We start from the raw sequence: 26,576 nt of genomic DNA, 5'->3' as shown, positions 1-26,576 counted from the left end.
ACAAAGGGGAACAGGTGCCTTTGCAATGGGAAACTCTGGCAGACACTACCTTACCCAGGTGACTGCTTAACATCACCAATAATGGGCAAGCTGACATAAGCGATATCCTAAGAAGAACACATCACCTACATAGTCTTTCTGCCCAAATAATGTCATTTGAATCTAATCATAATAAAACCATAAGACAAATTCAAATTCAGGGATATTCTGTTAAACAAATGGCCTAGACTCTTAAAAATTATCATTGTCATAAAAGATTAAAAAAAAAAAGAAAAAAGACTGGGGAATTGTTCTAGATCAAATATAATGTGTTATTCTTTTTAAAACGAAGTATAAAGGACATTATTTGGACATTTAGGGAAATTGTCCAAAATGTGATTACTGTATCATAGTTATATATAGGACAGTGTCCTCGCTCTTAGGAAGAACAGGCTGAAATATTTAGAGGTGAACTATCATAATGTCCCAACTTGCTTTCAAATGGTTTAACAACAAAAAAAATAGATAATACACACACACACACACACACACACACACAGTGAGATAGATAAATAAGGCAAAATCAGAGAACCTCAGTAAAGGGTATAGAAGTATTCACTATTACATTTTCTTCTCTAGGTCTAAAACTTTTCAAAAATAAAAGGCTGGGGGGAGAATTCACATAGCTGTTTAGAAAATAGAATCCTTATCTTTTAGAAATACATGCTGAAGTATTTACAGAGAAAAAAATGGTATCTGTGATTTGTTTCCAAATAATCAGGGGTAGGTGGGAGCGGGGATGAAAGAGTGGCTCATGAATTGATGATCATTATACAGCTGGGCAACAGTACATTAGGGCTAATGGTATTATTTTCTCTGTGTTTGGATATGTCTGTAACTCCCATAATAAAAAGCTAAAAACTCACTGCATTATTACCCAGAGATTCTGATTCAGCAGGTCTAAGGTAGGACTTAGTAATTAGCATTAAACAAGCATCCTAGGTGATTCTGATGCATCACCAATTGGCTCCATACAGGGTCTAAGTGGAAAACCCAGAGGGAGAGATGTGTGTGGTTAGCTCAGGGAGAGATGCAGTTAAGTAGAAGCACGGGAAAGGAAGCAGGCAGGCTAACCCCTCGGGTTTAAAAAAAAAAAAAAAAAAAAAAAGGCAAAGTATAATAAGAAAGTAATCTGGCCTGAGAAAGGTCTTGGGGCTTTGAACTAGTGCAAAGTCTATGCAGACCCACTCTCCAGCTTCGTCCTCTTGGCCTGGTCCTTCGGGACCCCTTGGGCTCAGCCTCGGTCACTGGGCACTGGAGCGGTCAGCCCTTCTACTACCCCAGTGATCTACTATGAGGGGGAAGATGTGCTCCTGACATTACAAGCTGGGGCAGTAAACACAGCCTCCTCACACCAAAACAGCCTTACACATGGTAGTTAGGTTTCACACTGCTATTAGTACAGGGACTTTGGGGCCAAAGAGCTCAATTTGACACTAACCCAGGAACACAAAGGTAACAGACTTGGTGCTGCCCTTGAGGGCCCTAGAGGCTCTAGGGAGGTGGAAACAAACGTTACCAATCAACTAGAGTTACAAGCAAAGCTTAAAAAAACAAAAACCCCAATGGTAAACCAGGATTTGCCTCTATTAGGAGAAACAACTCTGATACTCAATCTAAGTAGAAATTACTTAAATTCTGACATATAACCACCAACTCACATTGTTTAATGTGACTATTCTGTATCGACTAGGCACTTTTCATATTTGTTAATTTATGACAAAAAACAACAAAGGAGTATATATAAGAGGCAGCATGTACAGGGTTAAATGCCAGGGTTCAGTCTCAGCACCATCGTTACTAACAGAGTGGTCTTGGGCAAGTTACTAGACCTTCTGTGCCTCAGTTTCCTTACCTGGTTGTTGTGAGGATGGAATGATGTAATATATACAACACATGAAAAGCTCAGAGCAGAATCTGGTACACAGTAAGCACTGAGCACGAGGTAAGTGTTAGCTCTGACTACTTACTGATGTTACACTGTTCAAGTCTTGAGTTGAGTAATTAGTTTTATACAAAGCAAACTATACAACCATAATTAACATAAAGAAATCTATAGTTAGGCAACAGTTAATATACTTTAATTTGTAAAATCGCAATTTTATATGTACAATTGCAACATCAGAAAAAAAAAATTAAAACAGCAACTTCATTACTCGATATATATTTTATAGAAAAAATAACCGAACTGGATTTTTTTTGTGCGTGACGAAGATAGCCCTGAGCTAACATCCATGCTAATCCTCCTCTTTTTGCTGAGGAAGACCGGCTCTGAGCTAACATCTATTGCCAATCCTCCTCCTTTTTTTTTTCCCCCAAAGCCCCAGTAGATAGTTGTATGTCATAGTTGCACATCCTTCTATAGTTGCTGTATGTGGGACGCCGGCTCAGCATGGCCGGACAAGCGGTGCGTTGGAGCGCGCCCGGGATCCTAACCCGGGCCACCAGTAGCCGAGCACACGCACTTAACTGCTAAGCCACGGGGCCAGCCCCAAACTGGATTTTTTTTAATACAGCAGAATACTATATATCAAGGTAAAAATGAATTAACTACATCTACTTATATCACTTAGATAAACCCAAAAATGTAAAGTAAGAGCCAGCTGTAAAAGGTCAGGATAACATTAATGTAAGTTTTATAACACATTGTTTACAGATACTCACGTATGTAGCAAAAGTATACAAACACGCATGAGAATGATACATGCTAACAACGGTGTGGCGGTTACCTCTCGAGAGAGGGAGGGAAACAGATGTAAGGATGGGACTTTGGAACATTTAATCCCTTTAATAAAAATTAAGATGGAGATGAAGCAAATATGGCAAAATGTTGAAGAACTTAAATCAGGATGGTGAGCGCGTGAGTGACCATCATATTATGTTCTGTCTTTTCAGTATGGTCGAAATATTTCAGGATAAAAATTAAGTTTAAAACCAAAACTTTTTTTTTAAAGCCAGAAACTTAATAATTAACCCCATACTAAACTGTAAAATTAAATTCTTCAGCTATTCCATGATTCAGTCGATCTGTCTGACCTCTAAAAACTAAAAAAGAATTAACACCATTGAATTTGAAAATAAACTAAGATATAAAAATAAAAAAAAGAGTATTCTTTGATTCGACAATTACAATTCTAAAAATATACTCTAAGGAAACAATTAAGCAAGTAAACAAAGATTTTCACTAGTGTTGTTAATATCAAAAAAAAAAAAAAAAATCAGAACTAATCTAAATGTCCATCAATAGGGAATTAGTTAAATAACGGTACCTATATACGATGGAATACCATGGGGTCATAAGAAATATGGTTTATGTCTATATTTAACATGGAAAAATTTCCATGATGGTTTAATAATTTTAAAAAATCATTAAACAAATAAACAAAAGCAATAAACACACCTCATGTCCCTAATCCCTCCTCCCTCAGCCTGATTAACTTAAGGCCAAGTTTGTCTTTTATTCAAAGATGTATATATCCCTAAGAATAGCATATAATAGATGCCCAATAAATGTTAACTTAAAAAACAAAACAATAAATAGGAGAGCATATATAGTATGATCCCATTTAGGGGAAAAAAAGCATTTAAAAGCATACACATTTCCATGTGTGTTCAAAGAAAAAGTCTTGTCTATACACCAAAATGTTAATCATGGTTAACTGAGTGCAGAAACTAGAAATGATTGTTTTTGCTTCCCCTCTCCCCAACTTCTTGTATTGAAAAATTATTTTAACAAATAATATAAAAGAGGAACACATTTCAATCCCAGCATCAGTTCTTGTCATCCCACTTTTTGCTTTTGCTACAATTATTTATCAGAAGCTTCTAGGAAAAAAAACTGGCCTAGGCAGATCAGTATTACTGTTTTAAAGAAGAATATTGAAAATGGTTTGGTCTCACTTTAAAAGTTTATCCAAGTTTGTAACAATCTTCAATTTAATCAGCTGGAGTACAACAGATAATGGCCACAATTTCCTAAGTCACTGGGCAAACAGAAAGCTGTATTGTTTTCGCTATTCGATTTAAGACGCTGATCAATGAACACGGCAATTTAGCAAAACCTAACCTATAGGATTTCATCTAATTGCATTTATGGTTTATCTGCAGCCGCTACCCACTCACTGTGATTCTGTTCTTCTTCCCTACCACCTCCCCACAGCAGGGCCATGGCAGCCATCAGGTTTTAGAGTTTTTCAGAGTGGCTGAAATTCTTTTCAAAATAACAAAGGCTGTTCATCCACTCGGGGAAGCCCCCAGCACCAACACTCACATGTATAAATAAACCTGCAAAAGTACTCTCCAGCTGCAAATAGGAAGACCATGTCATTTATGGGGCTCTTGGAAGCTGTAACCAGGTGGGAGAAAGCCTTTTGCAATGAAGAGTAAACCAAGAGAATTAAGGCAAGTTCTTGTGAGGTCTGGTAGCCATCCCTAGCAGATGTCTTTGAAGTAAATACGGCTTTGAGAAGTTAAAGACCCAGAACAATTCTCATGAGCAGAAACATACACCTTGCACAAGGGTCCACACTAGGAACAGGGTGAACAGTTGATGGGCTGTCATGAATTTAAAGGTAGAAGACAACTTGCAAATGGACACCTATGATGGACGAGTGAGCCGCTCCAAGATACCAAGGTGCAGTTGCTAAAGACTGCACCTCAAAGCTTCTTAGAACAAGAACTTTCTTTGGTAGTCTTCACATTACAGTAATACTCCCTGTCCAAATCTCCTTCCAAAAATAACCCAAAACAAACACAGTCACAGGCTTACAAAGCTCTCTTCTTTTGGTACAGGGACCAGTCTATATATAAACGTCAGAGATGACTAACTCCTTCCCCCAAAATACCAGCAGTTTTGCTTCTTCATCACCAACTCTGTCCTACTCAGATCACCCTATTTATTTATTTATGAAGATAAAATTTTATAAATAGAGGCAATTAGTAATAATAAGATATAGGTTCCTCTTGAGGAGGGGGAAGAATGCACAGTAATGTCTCCCCAAATATACTAAACATCAGTTTAAGAGTCACATTGATGGATAGTTAAGCATGCTCTCAGAAGAGGCAGAGATGAGCAAGGTGAACACAGATGTCTATCGACAGTGAGACTCCAGACTTGATGCCAACACTGCCAGCAACCTATATTCACTCTCAAACTGTCTTCAAGTGTGCTAATCAAGACACATTCTTCCCCTTAACCTAGCGAAACAACAACAAAAATAGTGCCCCTGGGACATCCAAACCGAGTAGTAGAGGCACCCAAAAATACAGACAGATCTTGCCCCCCTCCCCCATCTCCTCACCCTCTGGCCTGCCTATGCGCTGTGTTTGCTAGGCAGTAATATCTCAGAGTGTTTCAGAGCTGAAGCTAACCACACTACTACCATCTCTTACTCCAACATGTAGTACTCATCTTGATATGTATAAAGGACTTACTGTGGATACTTTGGTGAACAAAATGTACGAGATTCTCACTTTTTACTGTACTAATTTTTAGTACAGTTCATATATTAAAAGAATTGTGTATGGTTTAGTAACTCAGCAAATATACTATAAATGATTAAACCGTATACTTCAAAATGGGTGAATTATATTATAGTATGTCAATTATATCTCAAAAAATCTGTTTTTAAAAAGCAGAGAGACTGATTATTTACAGGGGATATTGAGCAAATAAGTAAACATACTGAGGATAATGGAATTGGAAGTATCACTATGAGCTCACTGTTTTTAATATACACAAATTTACATAGAAATATAAATTTATATGTGCATGTATATGCATACATACATATATTTCTTAGCTCTGTCTGTTGAGTGGGCCTAGAAGCGATAACATCCTATTAGCAGTAAGCGCACCAAAAGCCCAGATCTTGGTTTCTAAATACCATTCCCCAGTAAAAGAAACCAAGGCTTCTTGGAGAAATGGCTGACTCCAGAGGTAGGAGAGGGAAAATACAGGATGAGCCTGGAGCATCTTTTTGTACCAGAAAGTAAGGAAGTTTTCAAAGAATGATAGGGACATGGTAAAAGGACACAGGAACCAACATGAAGGGGTTCCCATTAGCAAAATCTGGACAACGAGTCCATAACAAAATAAATGAATGAATGCAGACACCATCTTAGCCAGGTGATAAAAGTTATCAATAGAACAAAATGAGATCATGCAACTCCAAACATGATACAGAGAGAAGAACACTTCTGTGACATTCCCCTCAAAAACACAGACATCAAAAGGATCATAAGATAAACCCAAATTACAAGGCATTCTACAAAGTAACTAGCCTGTACTCTTTAAAAATGTCAAGGTCATGAAAGACTACAGAGAGAAGTAAATCCAACATGTCATCTTGAATTAGACCCTGGTATTATCAGAATGACAGGTGAAGCTTGAATAGGGTCCATAGCTTAGATATTGGATCAATAATAATCTCCTGATTTTGATGACCGTATTACGGTTACACAGGATAATGTCCTTGTTTTTAGAAAACGTACGCCATAGCGTGAAGTGATAAAAGGACACCATGTCTGCAACTTACACGATTCAAAAAACAAAAACGAAACCCAGTGGTTGGGAGGGTAAATAATAAGATTAATCTTACCATACTAATCAAAATTTAACAGTTGGAAAATCTGAGGAAAGGGTATATGAGAGCTCTTTGTACTATTTTTGCAACCATTCTGCGAACCTGAAATTATTTTTATTTTACTTTTTATTTTTTCTATGGTGGTTCTTTTTGTTTTTTTGTGAGGAAGATCAGCCCTGAGCTAACATCTGCAATCCTCCTCTTTTTTTTTTTTTTTTGCTGAGGAAGACTGGCCCTGGGGTAACATCTGTGCCCATCTTCCTCCACTTTATATGGGACACCGCCACAGCATGGCTTGACAAGCTGTGCGTCGGTGAGTGCCCAGGATCTGAACCTGGGCCGCCGCAGCAGAGCGCACGCACTTAACCACTAGGCCACTGGGCCAGCCCCTGAAATTATTTTTAAATTGTTATAATTTTTAAATTAAAAAGGCACAGGCGGGGCTGGCCCAGTGGCACAGTGGTTAAGTTCACGTGCTCCGCTTTTGGCGGCCTGGGGTTCACAGGTTCAGATCCCAAGCGCGGACATGTGCACCACTCATTAGGCCACGCTGTGGCAGGCGTCCCACATAAAGTAGAGGGAGATGGGCATGGATGCTAGCCCAGGGCCAATCTTCCTCAGCAAAAAAGAGGAGGATTGGCAATAGGTGTTAGCTCAGGGCTAATCTTCCTCCAAAAAAAAGGCAAAGGCAACTCTAAAAGACTATTACCAAAAGGCTTTCTAAGGATTCTATGGGGGAAAAAAGGTGGTGCTGATTTTTACCCAATGTCAGTTCTACCTGGTACTCTAAATGGGAGAAAGGGGAACAGACAGACATGAAAATCTGCTTCTTAAATGATGACAAGGAAGAACTGGCAGTATTTCTCTCCTACTACCCCCCTTAAACTCCAGTGACCTGGTCCCTCACTAGCTTAGGCTCAGGCAACTGATTTATTTAAAAATACCAATGGAGAGCTCTACTTACTGGTTAAGAAGTTGTCCAAATGGATGTTGGTGTAATTAACTAACATCGAAGACTACATAATGCTTTTTTCAGTGACCACGATGCAAAGAAGGTATCGAATGGTTTATCGTCAAATTGTCTTTTATGCATTCAGTTAATGACAATATCATTTCATTGTCTGGTTCTGTAACACACTGAAAAATTCTAACTACCGAATTTGGAAAATAAAGCAGTAAAATAAAATTTTTGTTGTGTACCAGTTATGGTAGCAGTCTTGTCTTGTAATTATCATAAAGAGTGTATCGTATGTTCTGGCACTGTCATGGTGCTGAGGGGACAAAGAAGACAAGCACGGTCTCTGCTTTCCAGGTGTTTACAATGTAGTTGGAGAAAGATACATAAACAGATCATCCTTGTACAGTGTGAGAGGTGCAATGGCAACAACAAGGATACTACAGAAATCTGGATATCTAGATAGAAAATGAGACCAGGAGGAAAAGCTTCCTTTAAAGGAGGCATCCCCTGAGATAAGTCTTAAAGGGAGAACTTCCCAAGCAAAGTAAGTAAAGTCATTCGAAACAACGAGACTGGAGGATGTGTGGCCAGGAGCCATGAGAAGTCAGTGTTGATGAAGGGTGACACCCAGAGCAGGGGTGGGAGAGAACAGGGAAGAGCCAAGCAAGGGCCACATTATGGAGATTTTAAGCCATGCTAAGGAGCTTAATTAAACATATTTTTAGGTGAAGAAGAGCTACTGAAGTGTTTCATGTGCAGGAGAGACAATTCAATCTCCATCTTAGATCACTGAGGGCAACAGACTAGACAAAAGAACTGAGCAACACGCATGGGTGCTGTTGTCACAGTCCAGGCAGGAAACGATGAAAAGCTGAAGCAGAGCCGTGAAGTCAGATGGAGGAGAAGGATATAAACCAGAGGTTCCCAAACTTTCTCAAGACACAGCACCCTGAGCATCTCAGTAATTTTTTCACAGCACCTCCAGGCCAAAAGAACACTCGGAAGTTCAGAATTCAGGTCCCGCAACTCAGCAAGTACCAGTGTCCTAACAACTTAGTGCTGCTGGGCACTGCACAACTCCTCCAACGCTGCAATCAACTGAACACCACCACCCTCGTTTCTTCTAACGCAATTCTGGTGTGATGCTGGCTTTTTATCACAGGAACCACTAAAATACAGCTCCGCAAAGATACGAGATCATCAAAAGGGATGAAATGATCTGACGTTGAAACTGAGTACCTCCAGCTAGTAGTTCACGGGACATCTAATGGATGTTTCCCTTGAAAATCAAAAACATCCTGCAATGTCCTATGGGTTTGCTGCAATGCCCTGGGACACCTCAGTGTACTGTTTGGGAACCATGGATGTAAGCCATCTTTAAGAGGTAACAATCAGGCTGGCTTGAAAACTGACTGGCTGTGAGGAGATAAAGGTCTCCCAGATCTCGAGCTCAGAGTTCTGGGTGAGTAGTGGAGCCAGCAAGTGACATGGAACACAAAGGAGCAGGAAGACCAGGCTGCGAAGTCTTTACAGATAACAATGCAAAAGGGAGAAATGATTGCAAACGTGATCTATCTATTGTCTATCAATATTCAAGAACACTCTCGTTTCATTTAGCTTGAGAATTTTATAGAGATTTTTATAAAGAACGAATGAAACCTCATACCCAGAGATTTCTTAGAGTCAAATGGAATAGAACATCCTTAAACCACATCACACAAAATTTTTCACAAGTCTCACATTACTGCATGATGCTCAATTTTAGAGTAAATGGTGTTAAGTATATATACTGTCCCTCCTTCCCCCTAGTGACTACTTTTAAAACAAAGTAATTGCTACATATTTTAAATATACTGTTTTTCAGGTGCTGACTCTTCCTGTCATTCTGCTCATGAGAGAGTGAGAAAAGAAATTTTAGGAAAGGTTTTAATGAAGGGAGGGAGGGAGGGGATTAAGTTAAATTAATGGCTAAAATTAAATACATCTACAGAACTACCCAAGGTAACTACGTTAATACTCTATCTATGTTAATCCTACCATGGATCATCTAAAATCAATTGTTTTGCTCTTGTAAGCTGCTATGACCAAATCTGCTCCTGCATCACCCAGACTATAGAGATGTAAATATAATTTGGATGTGTCAGTGATGAGTGGTTAGGATGAATACATTAACTAAATAAGCAATTGAAGCACCAACTCTGTCACTGGGTGATAAAATGGTAACATTTTGTATATTATTACCCAGTTACAGTTTCACTCAAGTCAGCTCTGACTGTTAGCACCAACCACAGAGTCAGTCATAAACACCCTCACCAGTCTGAACCTTCAGAATGGCAGGTGGCACACGGCCTGGCCCTGGTGTCCCCGATTGTCCACAGACAGCTGGGAGTCACTTCTTCTCCTGAAAACTACAAGTTTGGTCTGACTAACAATACAGGATTTCAGTACGTTGCAAATGTGTGTAGGGTGAAGTAAGGGAAGCAGAAGACTATTCCTTGGGCTGCTTCAGTACCACTCACTCCTATGACTGTAAAACAGTAATTTCAAACTCTCAAGGTGAGAAAAAGCTTGACTGCTCTGAGGGCAGCACTCAGTGCCATGGGAAAGGCTCATCCTAAAAAGACAGGACACCCACAACGGGAGCGGCAAAGGCAGTGACCATCAAAGACTAGTCAACTATTGACGCTAGGAAGCAGTCAATACGCAAAAGAGAAAGTCCGCCAACAAACACCTGCAGCCCTCAGCTTCTTACCAGATGTAGATATTCCACTGTGAGCCCAGAGAAAACTCAATTTAAAAATGAAGGGCCCCCTCTTCCTGAGAAGTAACCAAGAACATCTACAGGACACTCACCAAGACACTTGAAAGGGATCACAATGTGACTCTTGCACTGCTTTTTGTCCCTCCGGCACCAGTTGTCAACACTGACGGGCTGGTTTGCTTCCATCACATTCGTGATCTGTAGCTCGGGATACATCTGCAAGGGAAAAGAAGAAGCCCCCAGTAGTGACTCTGTCCATAAGGAACATTCACTTGCAAGTAAGGATGAGTGCCCACGTTTACTCAGCTTCACCACTGCCCTAAATAAACCCAAAGCTCCACCTTGCTGCCCCTCGTTCCAACTGAACTCATCAAGTAAAAAGATACTATAACTATTAGTTTTCTTTTGACAGGTAGACTCCTCACCACATCTAATGCATTCTCTTAAAAAAGGAATCTTTACTTAAGGACATACAAAAGCAGCAAGCTTTCAGCCCAAAACAAATCTATTAGGTATCAAGTCCACTAATAGGGTGCATGTAAGTAGCTGAATTCATGAACTAAAACATTTAAGAGGCAAGTCTGTGGAAACGTCTGTTAACGAAATTTCCTGGCCCAAATGCTACTCTTGGTAAGAAGTTAAAACAACTCATATCCTTTTCTAGGTCAAGTTTTGACCCAAAGAATGAACTGAATCAGACCTGAGATGGTCATTACGATACTGTCGCTTTCCATCAGCAAGTGGAAAACACAAGCACACACATCACATGTTTTGCTCCACATCTTCCCATAACAAGTGGGAAGCCCAGAGAACCAGGCAGCACTTCCACGGGATTTGCCAAGCTTCTGCAGTACTCCTTCCTGAAAGAACTAAGAGCTTGCAGCACACACAGGCAAAGCTTTTGAGAAGTCTCAATCACATCATACACTCAGAAATGAAAGGCCTGGTGCTCCCGTCATTAGCAACTTGCTCTTAGGTCAAAAGAGAAGAACGACAGGATATCTATTGCTAAGGTAAACAGGTTCAAACGTGACCCAGAAACAAAGCAGTTTTAACTTTCTGGCAACACTCTTACCTCCTGACAGTACTGAAGAACTTCTTCTTTTGTTCCAAAGCAGCTCTTAGTGCCTGTTGGGTCAGGTTCCCATTTCCCAGTCTGAATGTTCACATGCATATTTAACTTCCCACAAAACATTGCAATCTGAGGCTCGGCGACAGCAAATCCTGTTCCAGCATTGGCTGCAAGAGCCTGCCAAAGAGAAAAAAAATTCCAGGTTTACTCCAAAGAAGCTGGCACAAAGGCATGGTCATTCAGTGGTTTGTGACAGTAGAACTGATCTTTTTAAAATCTTCATCATTTACTATTTTATCTTCATAAACAAATCCTTTCCCCAGGAGCTAGACCAGAATGAAAAATGACCTTTGGACATATATAATCAAAGTGAAAGGTTGATGGGAAATCTAATCCCCACTCCCCATCTGGACACTCCTGACTTGGGAACGTATAATCCAACTGCAGTCTGCTCTAATACAAGCAAATCTACTTTCCACTCCTTAATATATCAAACCACAAAAGTACAGAATGGCTAAAGTTCCGGTAATTTTATTCAATTCACTCACACAACAAAATTTTATTGAGTAGCTATTTTGTAAAGCAACATGCTAAATGCTTAGACACGGGTGAGCAAAAAGTTACAGCCCCCACTCTGATGGGGCTTCCGGTCTAGTGCAGGAGTCAACACACAGAAAACGTGTTGTCACCATGCCAGACGTCCTGAGAAGGAAATGCACACAGTGAAGAAGCACATAAAAGGGGATCTGACTGAGACTAGGGTGGGAGGTGATCAGGGAGGCTTCCTAAAGAGCCTGGCAGTTGCGCAGAGCGTTGAACACTACATGTGGAGAGAATGGAGACTGTGAGTGGAGAGTGGTCAGAGAGGGGAGGAGAGGCACGCAGGGACAAGACTACACAGTCTGTAGACCAAGGAAAGATTTCAGTCTTGATCACTGGAAGCGCTGAGAGGTTTTAAGCACCAAGTTACTAATTTCAAAATGCACCTCTGATGCTTTGTCTGTGGCAGGGTGAAGACGGGACCGAAGGCAAACGTGAGTGCATGCAGGGGATTGGCTCAGGAAGCTGGAGTCATGGAGTCCCAGGGAGACATAATGGTACCGGGGCTAAGGCAGTGTGGTGGAGAAGACTCAAGAGATCACAGGGAGCAAAACAGGCAAGACCGAGGGACAGATTAGCCGAGGGAGGAGGTAGAGGTCAAGTCTAGAGTGTGTTACTCAATGAGGGATGCTGTCATTCACGGAAATAGAACACTAAAAGGGATTTCATGAACAATTTTATCTCGTGTTAGGTAAAAATAACCAACTTCTCCATGAAGTCTTTTATTGACTAGGATCCTTTCCCTTGTGAAAAGATCATAGCCATTACCAGCTCACAAATTATAGGTGAGAAGTAACATTTAGGCATTATGACAGTATGGCTCCTGCAAAGTCTCGTGCACTAGGAAAAACAGGCATCTCTGCATCTAGAAAGATACCAATATTGATGGTCACATCCACAATGGAGTTTTGTGGTTTCTCTTAACGTAAAAGTTCTTTCAAAATAAAAATTAAACAGCTTTTTAAATGTTAAAATGTGGGAGGTAGGGTTAGATTGTATGGTCTATTATGTTGTTCTTTTTAAAAAGAGCCATTAACACAAAATGGTTTTCCTATTAAAAAGTAGATTCGATTTTTACAATATATGGAAAATGTGTGCTTTCTAGGCAACTGTGCTGATGGATTAGACATGAATGGTCCTTCTAATCAGGAGCCTACATTTGACTTTGAAATACAGTATGATCTTTATCCAGGACAAATTTACCATCCTACACGTTTTGCTTTGGAACTTATTGAAATTAGCCTGCTTTCTACCAATACAAGAGAAAGAAGCACAGACACTTGTTGGATAGCTGGGACAAAGCTAAGTTGGAACTAAAACGTTGCCAAAATCAATCAGGGTTGAAAAACACCTCAATTAAATCCAACGAGGAGAACAATTAGCAACTATATTAACTATAATTGATTGTAGCCCTACTGTGATGAATAATCATTTATTAAAGTAGAAGGCAGATCCTGTGCCTTCAGTATAACTGCACATGAAGCTACAGACTAGTGAAGTCCTGCCCCCGCAAAGAAAGAAAAAAACATTTCAAGATATCTGTGGAAAGAAATACATACTTATTTATAGGCAACACTGTAATGATGTTTAATTCAAATAAATCATTAAAAGGTATAAGGATGCACAAGACAAGTATGCTTAATTCTCACACCGAATTCAAGATGTGTCCCAAAATGCCTCTTTTACTGGCCATCCTTCTTTTGGGAGCCATACCTAAGGATTATGGCTGGAAACTTGGATTATGACATGGAGGAAAAGGGGTGTACATATAAAGGGGTACGTACAGAGACAAGGCAAGGCAACCCCAGGGACACTTTTGTGTATGGAAACCAGTGCTCTCCCCAAGTTCTTTCCTTCCTACTTCAAATGCCCAGACAAAAATAAACAAAGAAAATACAGGAAGATATGATGAATATTTAAGCAAGAAAGCCAAACCAACAGGCCAGCAGGAAAGTGTTTCCCAAACCTGCTATAAATGAACTACCACAGTTAAAGCTGAAAGATGTTGAGTAATATTTCCTAAATTTTCTCTATGGCCTTGTGTACTTTAACATTACAGGCAGCTATTAAACAAATAGGATTTTGGGTGTGCTATCTAATCTTTCAGAAGTGTGTATGTTGGGGTGGGGGGAGGGTGGGGACCACTTACCTCCTAAATTCCAAAAATGAATACAGGTAAGAAACTGTCAATGAGCTATGTGAGCTCACCCAGCCACAGCCATGGAGTGGTCCAGGTTGTGCCAGCAGCCATTTATCAGCCCAAAGATTATGTTCCACATGTTACTCATTATGGTTGCTGGCTAAAAGACCACAAGAGTTCCAACTGTAGAAATGCTCCGTTTATGGGTCAACCACTGAGGTCAATACATCAGAGTAAGTGCATTTGATCTCTGAGCTGAGATGGTCAGCACTACCGTCCCTAAAGAGAATCTAAACACCAGAGGTTAGAGCAACAGGAAGACGCAGCTAAGCAGCAGTGGCTCCTCACGTCAGTTACCAAGAAAGGAGAGTAACTGGAATCGTTCCAGACAGCTAATATGCTGCAGTGATTCACTTCTGAGTTCAGAAAGATTAATCCTTGTGGTCATAAAAGACTCTCAGGAAGGTATCATCTGAAATATAAAAAGCCTCTGCGGACCATGTCTAGGAATCAAGTAATCAAACATACCCCAACATTACCTAGCCTATAGTAGGATCGTTTTTTCTATAATGTTTGTACTTGACTTTGAAAATGCTCTTATTTAACGTGCTCTCCGCTTTCTTAAGCACACACCGTGCCCTGATCCATTACATCAATGTATAAATCAATCTGTTTCCTCATCTAACATGTTACAATGGGATTTCACTGCCAAGTCAGCACTTCTGAGGTCCTGTGCACCTGGAATCCTCTACGAAAGAAAATCGATGCCCCAGGCTCTGGCCCTGAAGCCAGTCCTTGTGATCTCTGCAGACTGCAGCACTTCAGAGGCTTTGAAAACAAACTGCTTCAACTGCCCAGTGCTTCCGTTTTACTGAATAATTCATTCTTAACAAGAAATTCCATTTTATTAATTTGGCTCAGAGAAAAGAGTTTAGCTATCCAAAGACAGAAATTCAACTTGGTAAAAAGTGCTTATAGTGACTTGGTTGAAAACCTGAAATGGCTTAAAGCAATAGATAAATACAAATAAATCTAAATCTGAGCCTAACTTAAATCACGGCCTTGAATCATCACCTCAAGAGATGCAACCCCCGGGCTCACCTAGGCCCGACCTCCCTTCACAAAGCCACTCAGGCGCGTGCAGCATGCCCGGCCCGCAGCAGGTATGTCAGCCCTGTTGCCTCCTTCCTTACTAAAGGTGGGGCCCCCGAGTCTAATCTGGCTCTAGGTTTGCTAAAGCGCCTGCCGTGGAGGGAGCACCTTCTAAAGAGGAAGGTTTTGTCCTGTTACTGAGTGAACCGTGTTTTCCTGGATAGGAAGGCCCTGCGTCACAGCCACTCAAGTGTCTGAGCATCACCCTGGGAAGGCAAGTTAACACCGCTCCAGTTCTAATAAACACTGAACGAAGCACACCTTCGTAGCATCTAGTCACCACTCGCACGGTGGTGGTATCGAAAGACACAGCACTCTTACTCAGACCTTCCTTTTTTTAAAGAAAGTCAGTAAATTGACAATCTATTAATACATGCAAAGATCCTATATACTACATTCATTCCCGTTTGTTCAAAGTGTTAAATGGTACTCCAGGATTGGTAAATTAAAATGACTTAAATCTTGTGTCCACAAACCTGCACCTAAGACTGACTTAAACAAAATTTTTAAAATCCTGTTCTTAGCATAGTTTTAAGGTATCTCCCCAAGATATTAATACAAAAGGGAAGACAAATGACTTCACAGTGCAGGCACCGAAGTTAACCTCACCAGCAGTAAGATGTTTGAGATGACTGACGAGGAAAGACTGAGGGACTGCCACAGACTGGAGAAGACTAAGGAGAAATGACAATTAAGCACAAAATGGAAACATGGATACAATCCTGGAACAGGAAAAGGACGCTAGTGGGGAATCTGGAGCAATTATTTGAATAAGGTCTGTAAGTCAGTTAATGGTGCTGTACCATTGTTCATCTCCCAGTTTTAATAACTACACTATGGTTACGTCAGATGTTAGTATTAAGGAAAGCAGGGTAAGGATACAGGCGAACTCTGTAGTATCTTTGCAACTTTTTTTAAACTCTAAAATTAATTCAAAATGAAGTGGTTTTGTTTTTTTCAATCCTGTTCATTACCTGCCTGACTTTCAACAGTGATTGCATGGTTTCAGTTTGTCAAAAAGACAAGACACACTTTTAGGTACAGCAACTAGTAAGTATAACCAGAGCAGGCCCAATACCTGAAAAACTTAGTTTATTCTCAACACCTGGGCACACATCCTAATGTAGTAAACCTCCATGTGTACATACACTCTATTTGATTTCTGTCCAAGGAGAGGACTACTACAATTCTGCCCAGGGCCTAACATATAAGAAAGTCCACTTCTGTTACTGTCCAAAGGGTGACTGTACTCTGGATCTGCAGAGTATCTTCATCAGCAGTTCAGAAGTGAAGCTTTCAATTTAAAAAAAAAGCCAAACTTCAAGCATTTCAACCCACTATTTTAAAAAATAGCAGGATTCTTGTTAAGTATTTTCCAGTTTTAGCTGCAAACTGAGAAAACCTGTTCTTAAAAGTGACAGTGTGCCTTATTCCAAATGAAAATCCTTGGCTTTTTTTTACATTTAAACTTAACTCCAATTAGAAATTGGTGAATTAGGGGCCGGCCCCGTGGCTTAGCGGTTGAGTGCGCGCACTCCGCTACTGGCGACCCGGGTTCGGATCCCAGCACGTACCGACGCACCGCTTCTCCGGCCACGCTGGGGCCGCGTCCCACATACAGCAACTAGAAGGATGTGCAGCTATGACATGCAACTATCTACTGGGGCTTTGGGGGAAAAATAAATAAATAAAAATTATAAAAAAAAAAAAAAAAAAAAGAAAGAAATTGGTGAATTAGGTTTAGGGGGAAAACTCCAAAGGTAAAAGGACATTATTCTTCTACTGACATATACCAGCTGTAAGGTATTATTCTCACAGGCAGTAATTTATACAAATAATCTCCGCTTTTATTAGAACACTAAATATTAACGTATTAACAAGGTATCATTTCCAAGATTGAAAACAGTTTAAACTGTCTCCCAGGCTTTTTATAGGAACGTGATAATTTGTCCATCTGGATTATACTGAGAAGGATCCAAGCCCCCAGATTTAAGACAGGTCTGCCTTTCTCTCTGCATCTCTGAGAGCTAAGAATATTTTTAAAAAGAAGTTACTGAAAATATATAAAATACTTTTATGTTAAAAAACACATAGCAGTGTTTACGATCTAAAATTCTCAAGTGGACAGGTTCTTTTCTGATTCCTGTCTCTCTTTCCAATTGCCCATAATAAAACAGGAATTCTGAGAAACTGATTTCCGTGAGTATAGAGACACCAGGGACAAGCCTTGGCCAACCGTTAGTCTTCTGCTCCTTCCACTCCTGACCTCAGAGGAAACGCATGACGTGGTAGCTAAAACCATGGGCTTTAAGAGGCGGACTGAGTTCCGGCCTCATCACTGACTAGTTGTGCCACCTTTGGCAGGTCACCTAACCTCTCTGGGCCTCAGTTTCCTCATCTATAAAATGATGACAATAGTAACTACACACCATACTGTTCTGAGGTTTAAATGAGTTAACACATGTAAAGTGCTTGAAATAGTGCCTGTTACATAGAAGTAGTTCTTCAAGTACTGGTGGCTATTATTACCAGAATTTAAATTTCTTTTTCTGTAAAACAGGGCTACTAACATGCCTCTTCCTCTCAGGCCTGTTGTGGAAATTATATTACGATAATGCACAGAAGCCCTAGGCATAAGCCTGCAGCAGAGTGGGCGCTCAGATGTTAGCATCATTATCACCAGGCTGGCTCCTGCAGAGTTAATTCTCTCTGGCTGTGATTACACAGAACTGGGGCTTTAATCACGGGCACAGGGAAGAACACATGAATTCCTCACACGACCAGTCACCCCTCCCACCCAATCCAGGATGACATGAAATGGGCTTAAAAGACCACACATTCCTTCTTTACCTAGCCAATCGGGACATGCCTAAAGTAGGCTGCATTAATCCTCCACAGTTCACTTTGTGGGAATTCAGTCACCAAATGTTTATGTGAACAAGTGAATACTGCCCCACCACTTAAAAGAAAACCACTGGGAGTTGCTGGTTTCCTGGCTCTGGACCAGCTTCCGGCTGGCAGGGAAGTGAGGTCAAGATGAATCTGCAGTTACTACTGAGAGACTGCAGTGTGTCTCTCTCACAAGAGCACTGTGTCAGTCACTTCTCTAAACTCGTTTTCTTCAGGATTATTCTCTCGACTCACTAGCTAGGTAACCTCATGGACGTTATTTAGTCTCTCTCTTGACCTGAGTTTTCACTTCTGTGCCACATAAATACGGCACGACCCCAATTTTAGGTATCCCAACAAATGACACCTACAATACTAACTCTGGACAGGGCCACCCTACAACAGACAGAATTCTTTCCTAAAACTCCTGATGTATGAGGGACATGGCTTGGAAACAAAGCTTCCTCACTGAAGAAGAATCTGCCTGATTCCAAAGTAAAGTGGTGATCTGTCATACTTTGAAGGCGTGCTAATGGCAGAGGTCAGAAAGCCAGGGGGCTTGAGTATTAACATAAGATGATCTAAACGATGTGAACTTGGGCTTAACCTTTGAACTCACAGGCCAATATTACTTAGGCAGTTTATTTATTAAGAGTGCCGCTAAATAAACAGCAAGTGCAGGGCTGGGGGAATGCATAAGGATGTTTCCTAAACCTTAAAAGGTGATTTCAAGTAACAAACACCCAGAAGTACTACTGATTAATAATTAAATATGTTCATTGTAAATCATTCTTATTGATTCACAGATGATATAAATAATATAAATGATGGGGGGGCATTCTATGGACTATCCAAGCACAAATCTGGCAATATTCTCAGAAATTATAAGCATACTTCTGGCTGATCTGATGCTCTATATATTTTGTTTAAGTGCATTATGGCACAGTCATTAAAAATTTGGTAAATTTTTAGCATATTTCAAGTAACTCATATACTTGAAATGTAATAAATTACACCTTTTAAAAATATTCCAAAGGGTGAAGGGGCACATTTATATGGTGACTGACAAATAATAACGTACAACTGAAATTTCACAATGTTATAAACTATTAAAGAAAACATTAAAAAAAATTCTGTGGCCAGCCCTGTGATGTAGTTAAGTTTGTGTGCTCCACTTCAGTGGCCTGGGGTCCGTGCGTTTGGATCCCAGGTGCAGACCTACACCACTCATCAAGCCATGCTGTGGCGGCGACCCACATATAAAGTGGAGGAGGACTGGTACAGATGTTAGCTCAGGGCTAATCTTTCTCAGCAAAAAAAATTAAAAACAAAAATATTATTTTTCAGACAGACCTATTTCGCTAAAATAAATACTCAACTTAGTAATTTTTATGAAGGTTAAGTCGGGAAACTATCCAATATGTCAGCTTTGGCTGAAACGCTCTGACTTCAAGATGTTACAACCACAAATGTGAAGAGCCAATGTCAGAGACCTGAAACTGATTCCATCATATCTCTTTTCCTCTAATATATCTGGGCAAAGATAAGAAAAATCCATGCAGCTGAAGACATTAATGTTTTAATGTATTGGATGGTTTTTACCACTCTTTTAAAGCAGGGATTCCCTAACATTTACTAGGGGCTAATAAGGTCTACAACAGGTTTTCAGTGGCCTGAAAAATAAGAAAGGTCTGGTGTGCACGTGAATGTGTAAGAGTACAGAACTGCTAACTGTCCTCTCTTGATGAATGACTGTCCTGAGTTGTAAGTTTATCTTCTTTCCACCTTCTGTTTTAGAATTTTTTCATAAAATGACAGCAATAGTAGTAAATGGGAAGTCTGTTTTTTAAAAACATTCCTTCAGTAATATTAAGAACTGACAATCTTATCTATCTAAAATTTTTTTCTTAGCTTTACTATTCCATGAAAACCAAAAGCTTAGCTCTTTATTTCTAAGGTTCTGTGATGCTGAAAGGCAAGAAAGGGCAGAAATTCTTAAGTGAATAACCCACATCTTTGTTTATAACTAGAAAATAAGACAATTTGCCAAAATGACTTTCACAGGGCAGGGAGAGAGAAAATTCACATTTTAAAATACAAATGGCAATTCCCATATGCATTCTGCCAAACATTTTACTGTGTTTACTAGGTGCAAGCAATATTCAGGTACCAATCCTGACGTAACAAATCACTTTAACCTCTAATGTCTATTTAAACAACTGTGAAAATAACCAAAATATGAAAGAGCTCCACCTTCTCCAAGTTCAAAGCAAGTCAAAAAGGCATCTTTCCTATAATTTATGTAGCATTTTAAATTTAAAAGTAAATACAGACTGTATTATCAGCTCACACCAGATCTGCTTGCAGACAATAATTCTTCCTGTCTGGGACCCATGCCCATGTGCATTATTGTAATTATCAGCAATTTAAAAAACTAAAGCAATAACACTAGTATGAGCTGCAGGTCAGCATGTTTACTGCTTGCTGCCTCTGCCATTAATGAGCCCTTCCTGGGTTCAAGCCACCTAACTACTAGATAAATGCATAAAGGAGGGCAGGAGAAGCTGCACTCAAGTAAAAAGAATGAATAAAAAGGATGTAAACGGGTGTGTCACACACACACACCCACAATGGAAGGACAACAGCACTTCTGTCCTACTGTCGGCTGGGCCTCCGGGAGCTGCGCCCACCCCGGCCCTCCATGATCCACTCTTCACACAGCATTCTGAATCCTCTAAAGTCAGAACACATGGATCACCCTTCTGTTTCAAGAGATTCAAACCCTTTAACAGGACCCTTGCCTCTCTCTCTCACTCACTCCATCATCCCGCCTTGTGCTCAGCACCACCCCGTGTCCTTGGGTCCTGAACACAGCCCAGGTCTTTTCTGCCTCAAGGCTCTCCACCTAGAACTCCCTCCCCTGCTCCTGCCCGAGCAGACACACTCTCACCTTTCAAGACTCAGCTCCAAGGTGCCTCTTCTGAGGGCCCTTCCTGAAGACAGTCCCCACCCCGCTGGTGTTTTATTTCCCCTCAAGCAATCTGAAACTCCTTGTTCCACCACCTGAACCGTTCATCTCCCTCCACTGGAAGGTCAGCTCCTCAAGGGGAGGGACCGCATCTGTTTTTCTAGCCACTGTATCTGGAAACAGCACCTAAAATATAATAGGTAATCACTCACGCCCAAGTAAGTGACTGTCTGACTCTAAAGCCTGTGTTCTTGTTTTTTTCAAGACAATTAAACCGATATCAATTAGCAGATATCACTCAGCAGTAATTTCTAAATGATTAACACTGTAGAAGTCTTCATATAAGTAGATCTATAATGAACGACAAATGGAAAAGAGAACTTACGCGGTATGGCAAGTTGCAATTATTTTTATTTTAATTTTTGCCAAGTGAATCCATGGACACAGCCTGAAAAGCCTCATAAGCCGAGGCTCGTACCAGAAGAGCAGTCCTCCACCCCAACGCCAGCACGTTCCCTGGAGGCGGCACTTGCAGCCCTTCCATCTGCTATCGACCTCCACGTTTCTAACAGCATGCTTTACGTCTGCATCGTCTCAGTCCAGACGTTACCAACTTCCCATGAAACAAGGGTTCAACTCTTAAACCACCATACCCTACGTTCACCCACCCACTTCCCCTCGGCCCCACTGGTCAAATCAATACTCCTGTTCACCTTATTATAACGTGAAACTGTACTATGATTATATTTCCTTTCTGAGGCATCCATTTTCCCCCTTAGAACTAGCACCTGCATCTTTTCTTTCACCTGTTTGGTTTCACCCGTATTGATCACTCACTCTGAGACCGTCAGAAACCTGTAAAGCTCCCATCAGTTCAGTGTGATGCACGAGGTGATCCAACGGTTTGACGCCTTTTTTCTTTCATTTTTTTTTTTTATTTTAAGTTTTATTTATTTATTTAGTGAGGAAGATCAGCCCTGAGCTAACATCCAGGCCAATCCTCCTCTTTTCCTGAGGAAGACCGTCTATTGCCCATCCTCCTCCTTTTTTGTTTTCCCCAAAGCCCCAGTAGATAGTTGTCTGTCATAGTTGCACATCCTTCTAGTTGCTGTATGTGGGACGCAGTCTCAGCATGGCCGGAGAAGCGGTGCATGGGTGCGTGCCCGGGATCTGAACCCGGGCGGCCAGCAGCGGAGCTCGCGCACTTAACCGCTAAGCCACAGGGCCGGCCGGACGCCCTCCCTCAGCCGCCACCTTCCCCTCCATCTGCACTGATTACTCTCTAGGCCACCTTCCCCTCCATCTGCACTGATTACTCTCTAGGCCACCTTCCCCTCCATCTGCACTGATTACTCTCTAGGCCTGAGCACAGCCACCGTCCTGAGACTTGATCATAACTGTCCCAAAATTCCTTCCACCTTTCTCCTGTTTCCTGGCTCAGTATTTTCCTCTTTCTTGACTTACTATTTTAGTGGCTCACATCTCCCCACAGCTTCCTGAGAAAGGGTGTGTGAATGGTAATTTTCAAATATAACAGGTCTCAAAAAAAGTTTTTATTTTATAAACACAAAGTTTATCAGTAATTTGGACAAGCACTAAATTGTGAGCTGGACACAACGTTCCCTCAGAACTTAAGGTACGGAGCTACTGTCTTCTAGCTTCCAGCCCTGCTGCTGACAAATCTAAGATCTTACCAGTCTCTGGTATTCTGAAATTTGCATATAATGTGACTTGGTCTGGGTTTTTGTCATTCGCAGGCCTGAGCTCTCAGTGGGGCCACGTCAACCTGGACACACTTGGTCCTGGGTTTCCTGTTCTCTTTCTGAAATCCTTATTAGCTGCATCTTGGACCTCCTATACGGATCCTCCACCTTTCTTATCTTTTTCCTTTCTGGTTTCTTTTGTTCCTTCTTTCTGCAAGATTTCTGTTAGATTTTTAAATTTCTGGTATCACGTTTCTAATCTCCAAGAATTCTTCCTTGTTCTCTGAAAGGCTTATTTTATTGCACACTGTTGTTTCATAGATGTAACACCATCCCTTCTTTGAGATAAACAGTTAAGAACGTATCTGAAGCTACTTGTCTGCTCCCTGTCTTGTCTTCCAGTTGCTTTCTTCCTCCATCTGTTTTGTTTGTTCATGTTCGAGGTGTTCCTGAAATGGTTGGTGATCCTAAGCCTCTAATTCAATATTTAAAAAAGGGGGCACTGAGGGGCCGGCCCAGTGGCGCAAGCGGTTTAAGTGCGCGCGCTCTGCTGTGGGGGCCTGGGGTTCGCCAGTTGGGATCCCGGGCGCGCACCGACACACCACTTGGCAAGCCACGCTGTGGCGGAGTCCCATATAAAGTGGAGGAAGATGGGCACGGATGTTAGCCCAGGGCCAGTCTTCCTCAGCAAAAAGAGGAGGATTGGCAGATGTTAGCTCAGGGCCGATCTTCCTCACAAAAAAATAAACAAATAAATAAAAAGGAGGCACTGAAAAGCTGGTTAGAAGCTCGCTGCACATGGACAGCACTGATCAACAGTGACCATTCAGCTCTCCAGAGAGGAATCCTACAGGTCCCTGATGGGGGCCCACAGGCCTGGCTGTCAGGAGTCTGGCAGGGACCCCTAGTTAGGGGGACTTTCCCCTCATCTTCTGCTGGGCCTGCTGTTCCCAAGTAAGCCTAAAGTCTCCTCCTGGGGTGCAGAGTGGGGAGGGCTATTCAGGGGCTAATTACCACTCGGAGGCCCTGATGCTCCCCATCCCTCATTCAGGTTTGCTCTGCGAGTCGGCTGCTTTCAGTTGGCTTCTCTCCCTGCATTTAGGGTTCAGCTTTTTCGGGTCTGCTAGCTCAGTTACTCAGGCCCATCTGCTTCCCATCTTCATGATTTTGTGGACATCTTTCCTTCTCTCCTGTTTCTTGTCCTTGCTGGTTTATTCCCATGTTAAATATGTCAAAAAGTAAGCCACATTCTCTCATCAGGACAATGAGACAACTGGAGCTAGAGCTGGAATCCTCCACTTCCACCTGTGAGGTGCACAACTCAACAGCTGCCAACCACAAATACATCTGAAAACCAGAGATGGAAAAGTATGAACAGGGTCATAAGCTTTTATTTTTGACTATTTAAACACAATGCTTGTTAAGAAAATAAAATTCTGATCCTTTATTCAGATTATTTCATTTGACCATTTTACAGCATTATGTCACAGCAACCTGCTAGTCACCGGGTGTTACGGGCTGAATTGTGTCCCCCCAAAATTCACGTTGAAGTTCAACTCCTACCACCTCCGAATGTGAACTATTTGGAAATAAGATTGTTGCAGATGTAATTAATTAAGATGAGGTGATACTGGGGTAGGGCGGGCCCCTAATCCAATATGACCCGTGCCCATAATTATAAAAGGGGAAATGTGAAGAGACAGACACATACACCCAGAAAGACAACAAGTGAAGACTGGAGTTATGCTGGCAAAAGCCAAGGAACTACCAGAAGCTAAGAGTGGCCTGGAAGAGGGCCGGTCCCGTGGCTTAGCGGTTAAGTGCTCGCGCTCCACTGCTGGCGGCCCGGGGTTTGGATCCCAGGCGTGCGCCGACGCACCGCTTCTCCGGCCATGCTGAGGCCTCATCCCACATACAGCAACTAAAAGGATGTGCAGCTATGATATACAGCTATCTCCTGGGGCTTTGGGGGAAAAAATAAATAAATAAACAAAATTATGGGAAAAAAAAAAAAAGTGGCCTAGAAGAGATCTGTCTTCAGCACCTTAAGAGGGAACACGGCCCTGCCAACACCTTGGATCCTGGGCCTCTAGCCAATAAATTCCTGTCGTTTAAGCCACTCAGTTTGTGGTACTTGGTCCCAGCAGCCCTAGGAAATGAATACATTGGATAAACTAATAAGACTCAGTATATGTATTCAGGGAGCTCAGAGTCTTAAAGACATGATCCAGACACAGCGAAACCCAGAACCACAGCATGACATACACATTATGAATGAGAGGTGAGGAAGTACCAAGTGTGAGGGCACTGTAATCTGAGAAGAGCTACAACAGCGGGGGCACAGGGCTCAGCCCGGAAGAGGAACAGCTATGGGGGGAGGTGGAGGGCCAAGTCTTCAGAAACTCTTCTCCAAGGAAGCTATGCTTAGGCACTTTTCTTGCACAAGTATGACCTTGCTAGAACAACTCAGAAGACAGGAGGGTGTGACCTGGTGAGCCGAGGAAGCCACTGCATTCACCCAAGAGAAAGCTGAGGAACAAAGGCTGAAGCTGTGGGAGGAGGAAAGGGACAGCTGGAGAAGTGCTGATAGGATCTGGACAAGGGACCTGAAGGAAGGGTAAAAGGACTCCAACTGTCCAGGTCTGACAACTAGGGGAGCAGTGGAACACAGCCAAGGAGACTGAAGAGGGCTGTGGGGAGGTGACTGGGGACTGGAGACGGACAGATTTCAGATTTCGGTGCATGTATCTGGGTGATCCAAATGGCAACAGTGGAGATATTTACCAGACAGAAATACAGGTAATCTGGGCTGGAATTATGAATTTGCAATTCGATAACAGGCTGAAAGAATTTTAAGCCCAGAGAATAGGTAGGATCATCTGGGGACACTGTGCAACTGAAAAGGAGGACAGAACCATAAAACATTTCAACATGTAATGGGCATACAGAAGGAAAGTCCAGGACCAAGGCAGAGCCAGGAAAGCACGTCAAAGAAACCAAACGTTCAGAGACATGAAGCAGCAGCAACTGAGACGTCAGCACTACACTTCAATGGCCGTGAGGTCGCTGGTGACTTCAGTGTGGCAGAAACAAGGCCACGATGACCCAGGTGACAAATAGGAGGTGAAGAAACAGTCTATGAGTACAGACTAGCCATCTCCAGGGTGGGTGTGCTAGGTCATCCTGACTAAAGAAACACTACAACTGTGTCTGGACACCGCAGCCCTCACATGTCAGGCCCCTCTCATACTGCCAACCACTGCAGCTTACGTGATGAGGAATCTTACTGTGGTGTGGGTAACTTTATAACAAGACCCCAAGAAGGCAAAACCTTTACAATACTTTGAAACAAGAGTTTCTTTTTTTTTTTTATTTTATTTTTTCCCCCCAAAGCCCCAGTGGGTAGTTGTACGTCGTAGCTGCACATCCTTCTAGTTGCTGTATGTGGGACTCGGCCTCAGGATGAACGGAGAAGTGGTGCCTCGATGCGCACCCGGGATCCGAACCCGGGCCACCAGCATCGCAGCGCGTGCACTTAACCACCAAGCCACAGGGCCGGCCCAGAAACAAGAGTTTCAATGAAAATCTATTGTACCATACAGAAGTTTATCTCATGGTCAAGTACTTATGAGAGTTATCAAATTGAAAAATAAGTTAATACATTCTTCTTTAACAAAAAAATGTTCTCAACTTTTTTATGATGGCAAGTC

General features: G+C 41.7%; 1 protein-coding gene across 4 annotated transcripts in view; it reads right to left on the bottom strand.

Moving 5' to 3' along the window:
- The window catches only part of APLP2 (amyloid beta precursor like protein 2), an 81,588-nt gene that overhangs the window by 25,171 nt on the left and 29,841 nt on the right, over positions 1-26,576 (bottom strand). For all 4 annotated transcript variants that reach the window (XM_004438474.3, XM_087433932.1, XM_087433933.1 and 1 more), the window contains 2 exons: positions 11,418-11,591; positions 10,435-10,558 (listed from right to left, as the gene is read on the bottom strand). In XM_004438474.3, coding sequence (XP_004438531.2) covers positions 10,435-10,558; positions 11,418-11,591 — 298 coding nt within the window. Of the gene's footprint in view, positions 1-10,434; positions 10,559-11,417; positions 11,592-26,576 lie in introns of those variants that run through there.

Source organism: Ceratotherium simum, chromosome 7 (assembly GCF_057802395.1).
Source record: "Ceratotherium simum simum isolate JZ-2026a chromosome 7, ASM5780239v1, whole genome shotgun sequence".
Classification (NCBI taxonomy): Eukaryota; Metazoa; Chordata; class Mammalia; order Perissodactyla; family Rhinocerotidae; genus Ceratotherium; species Ceratotherium simum.
This window is presented reverse-complemented; position numbering and strand designations above follow the sequence as displayed.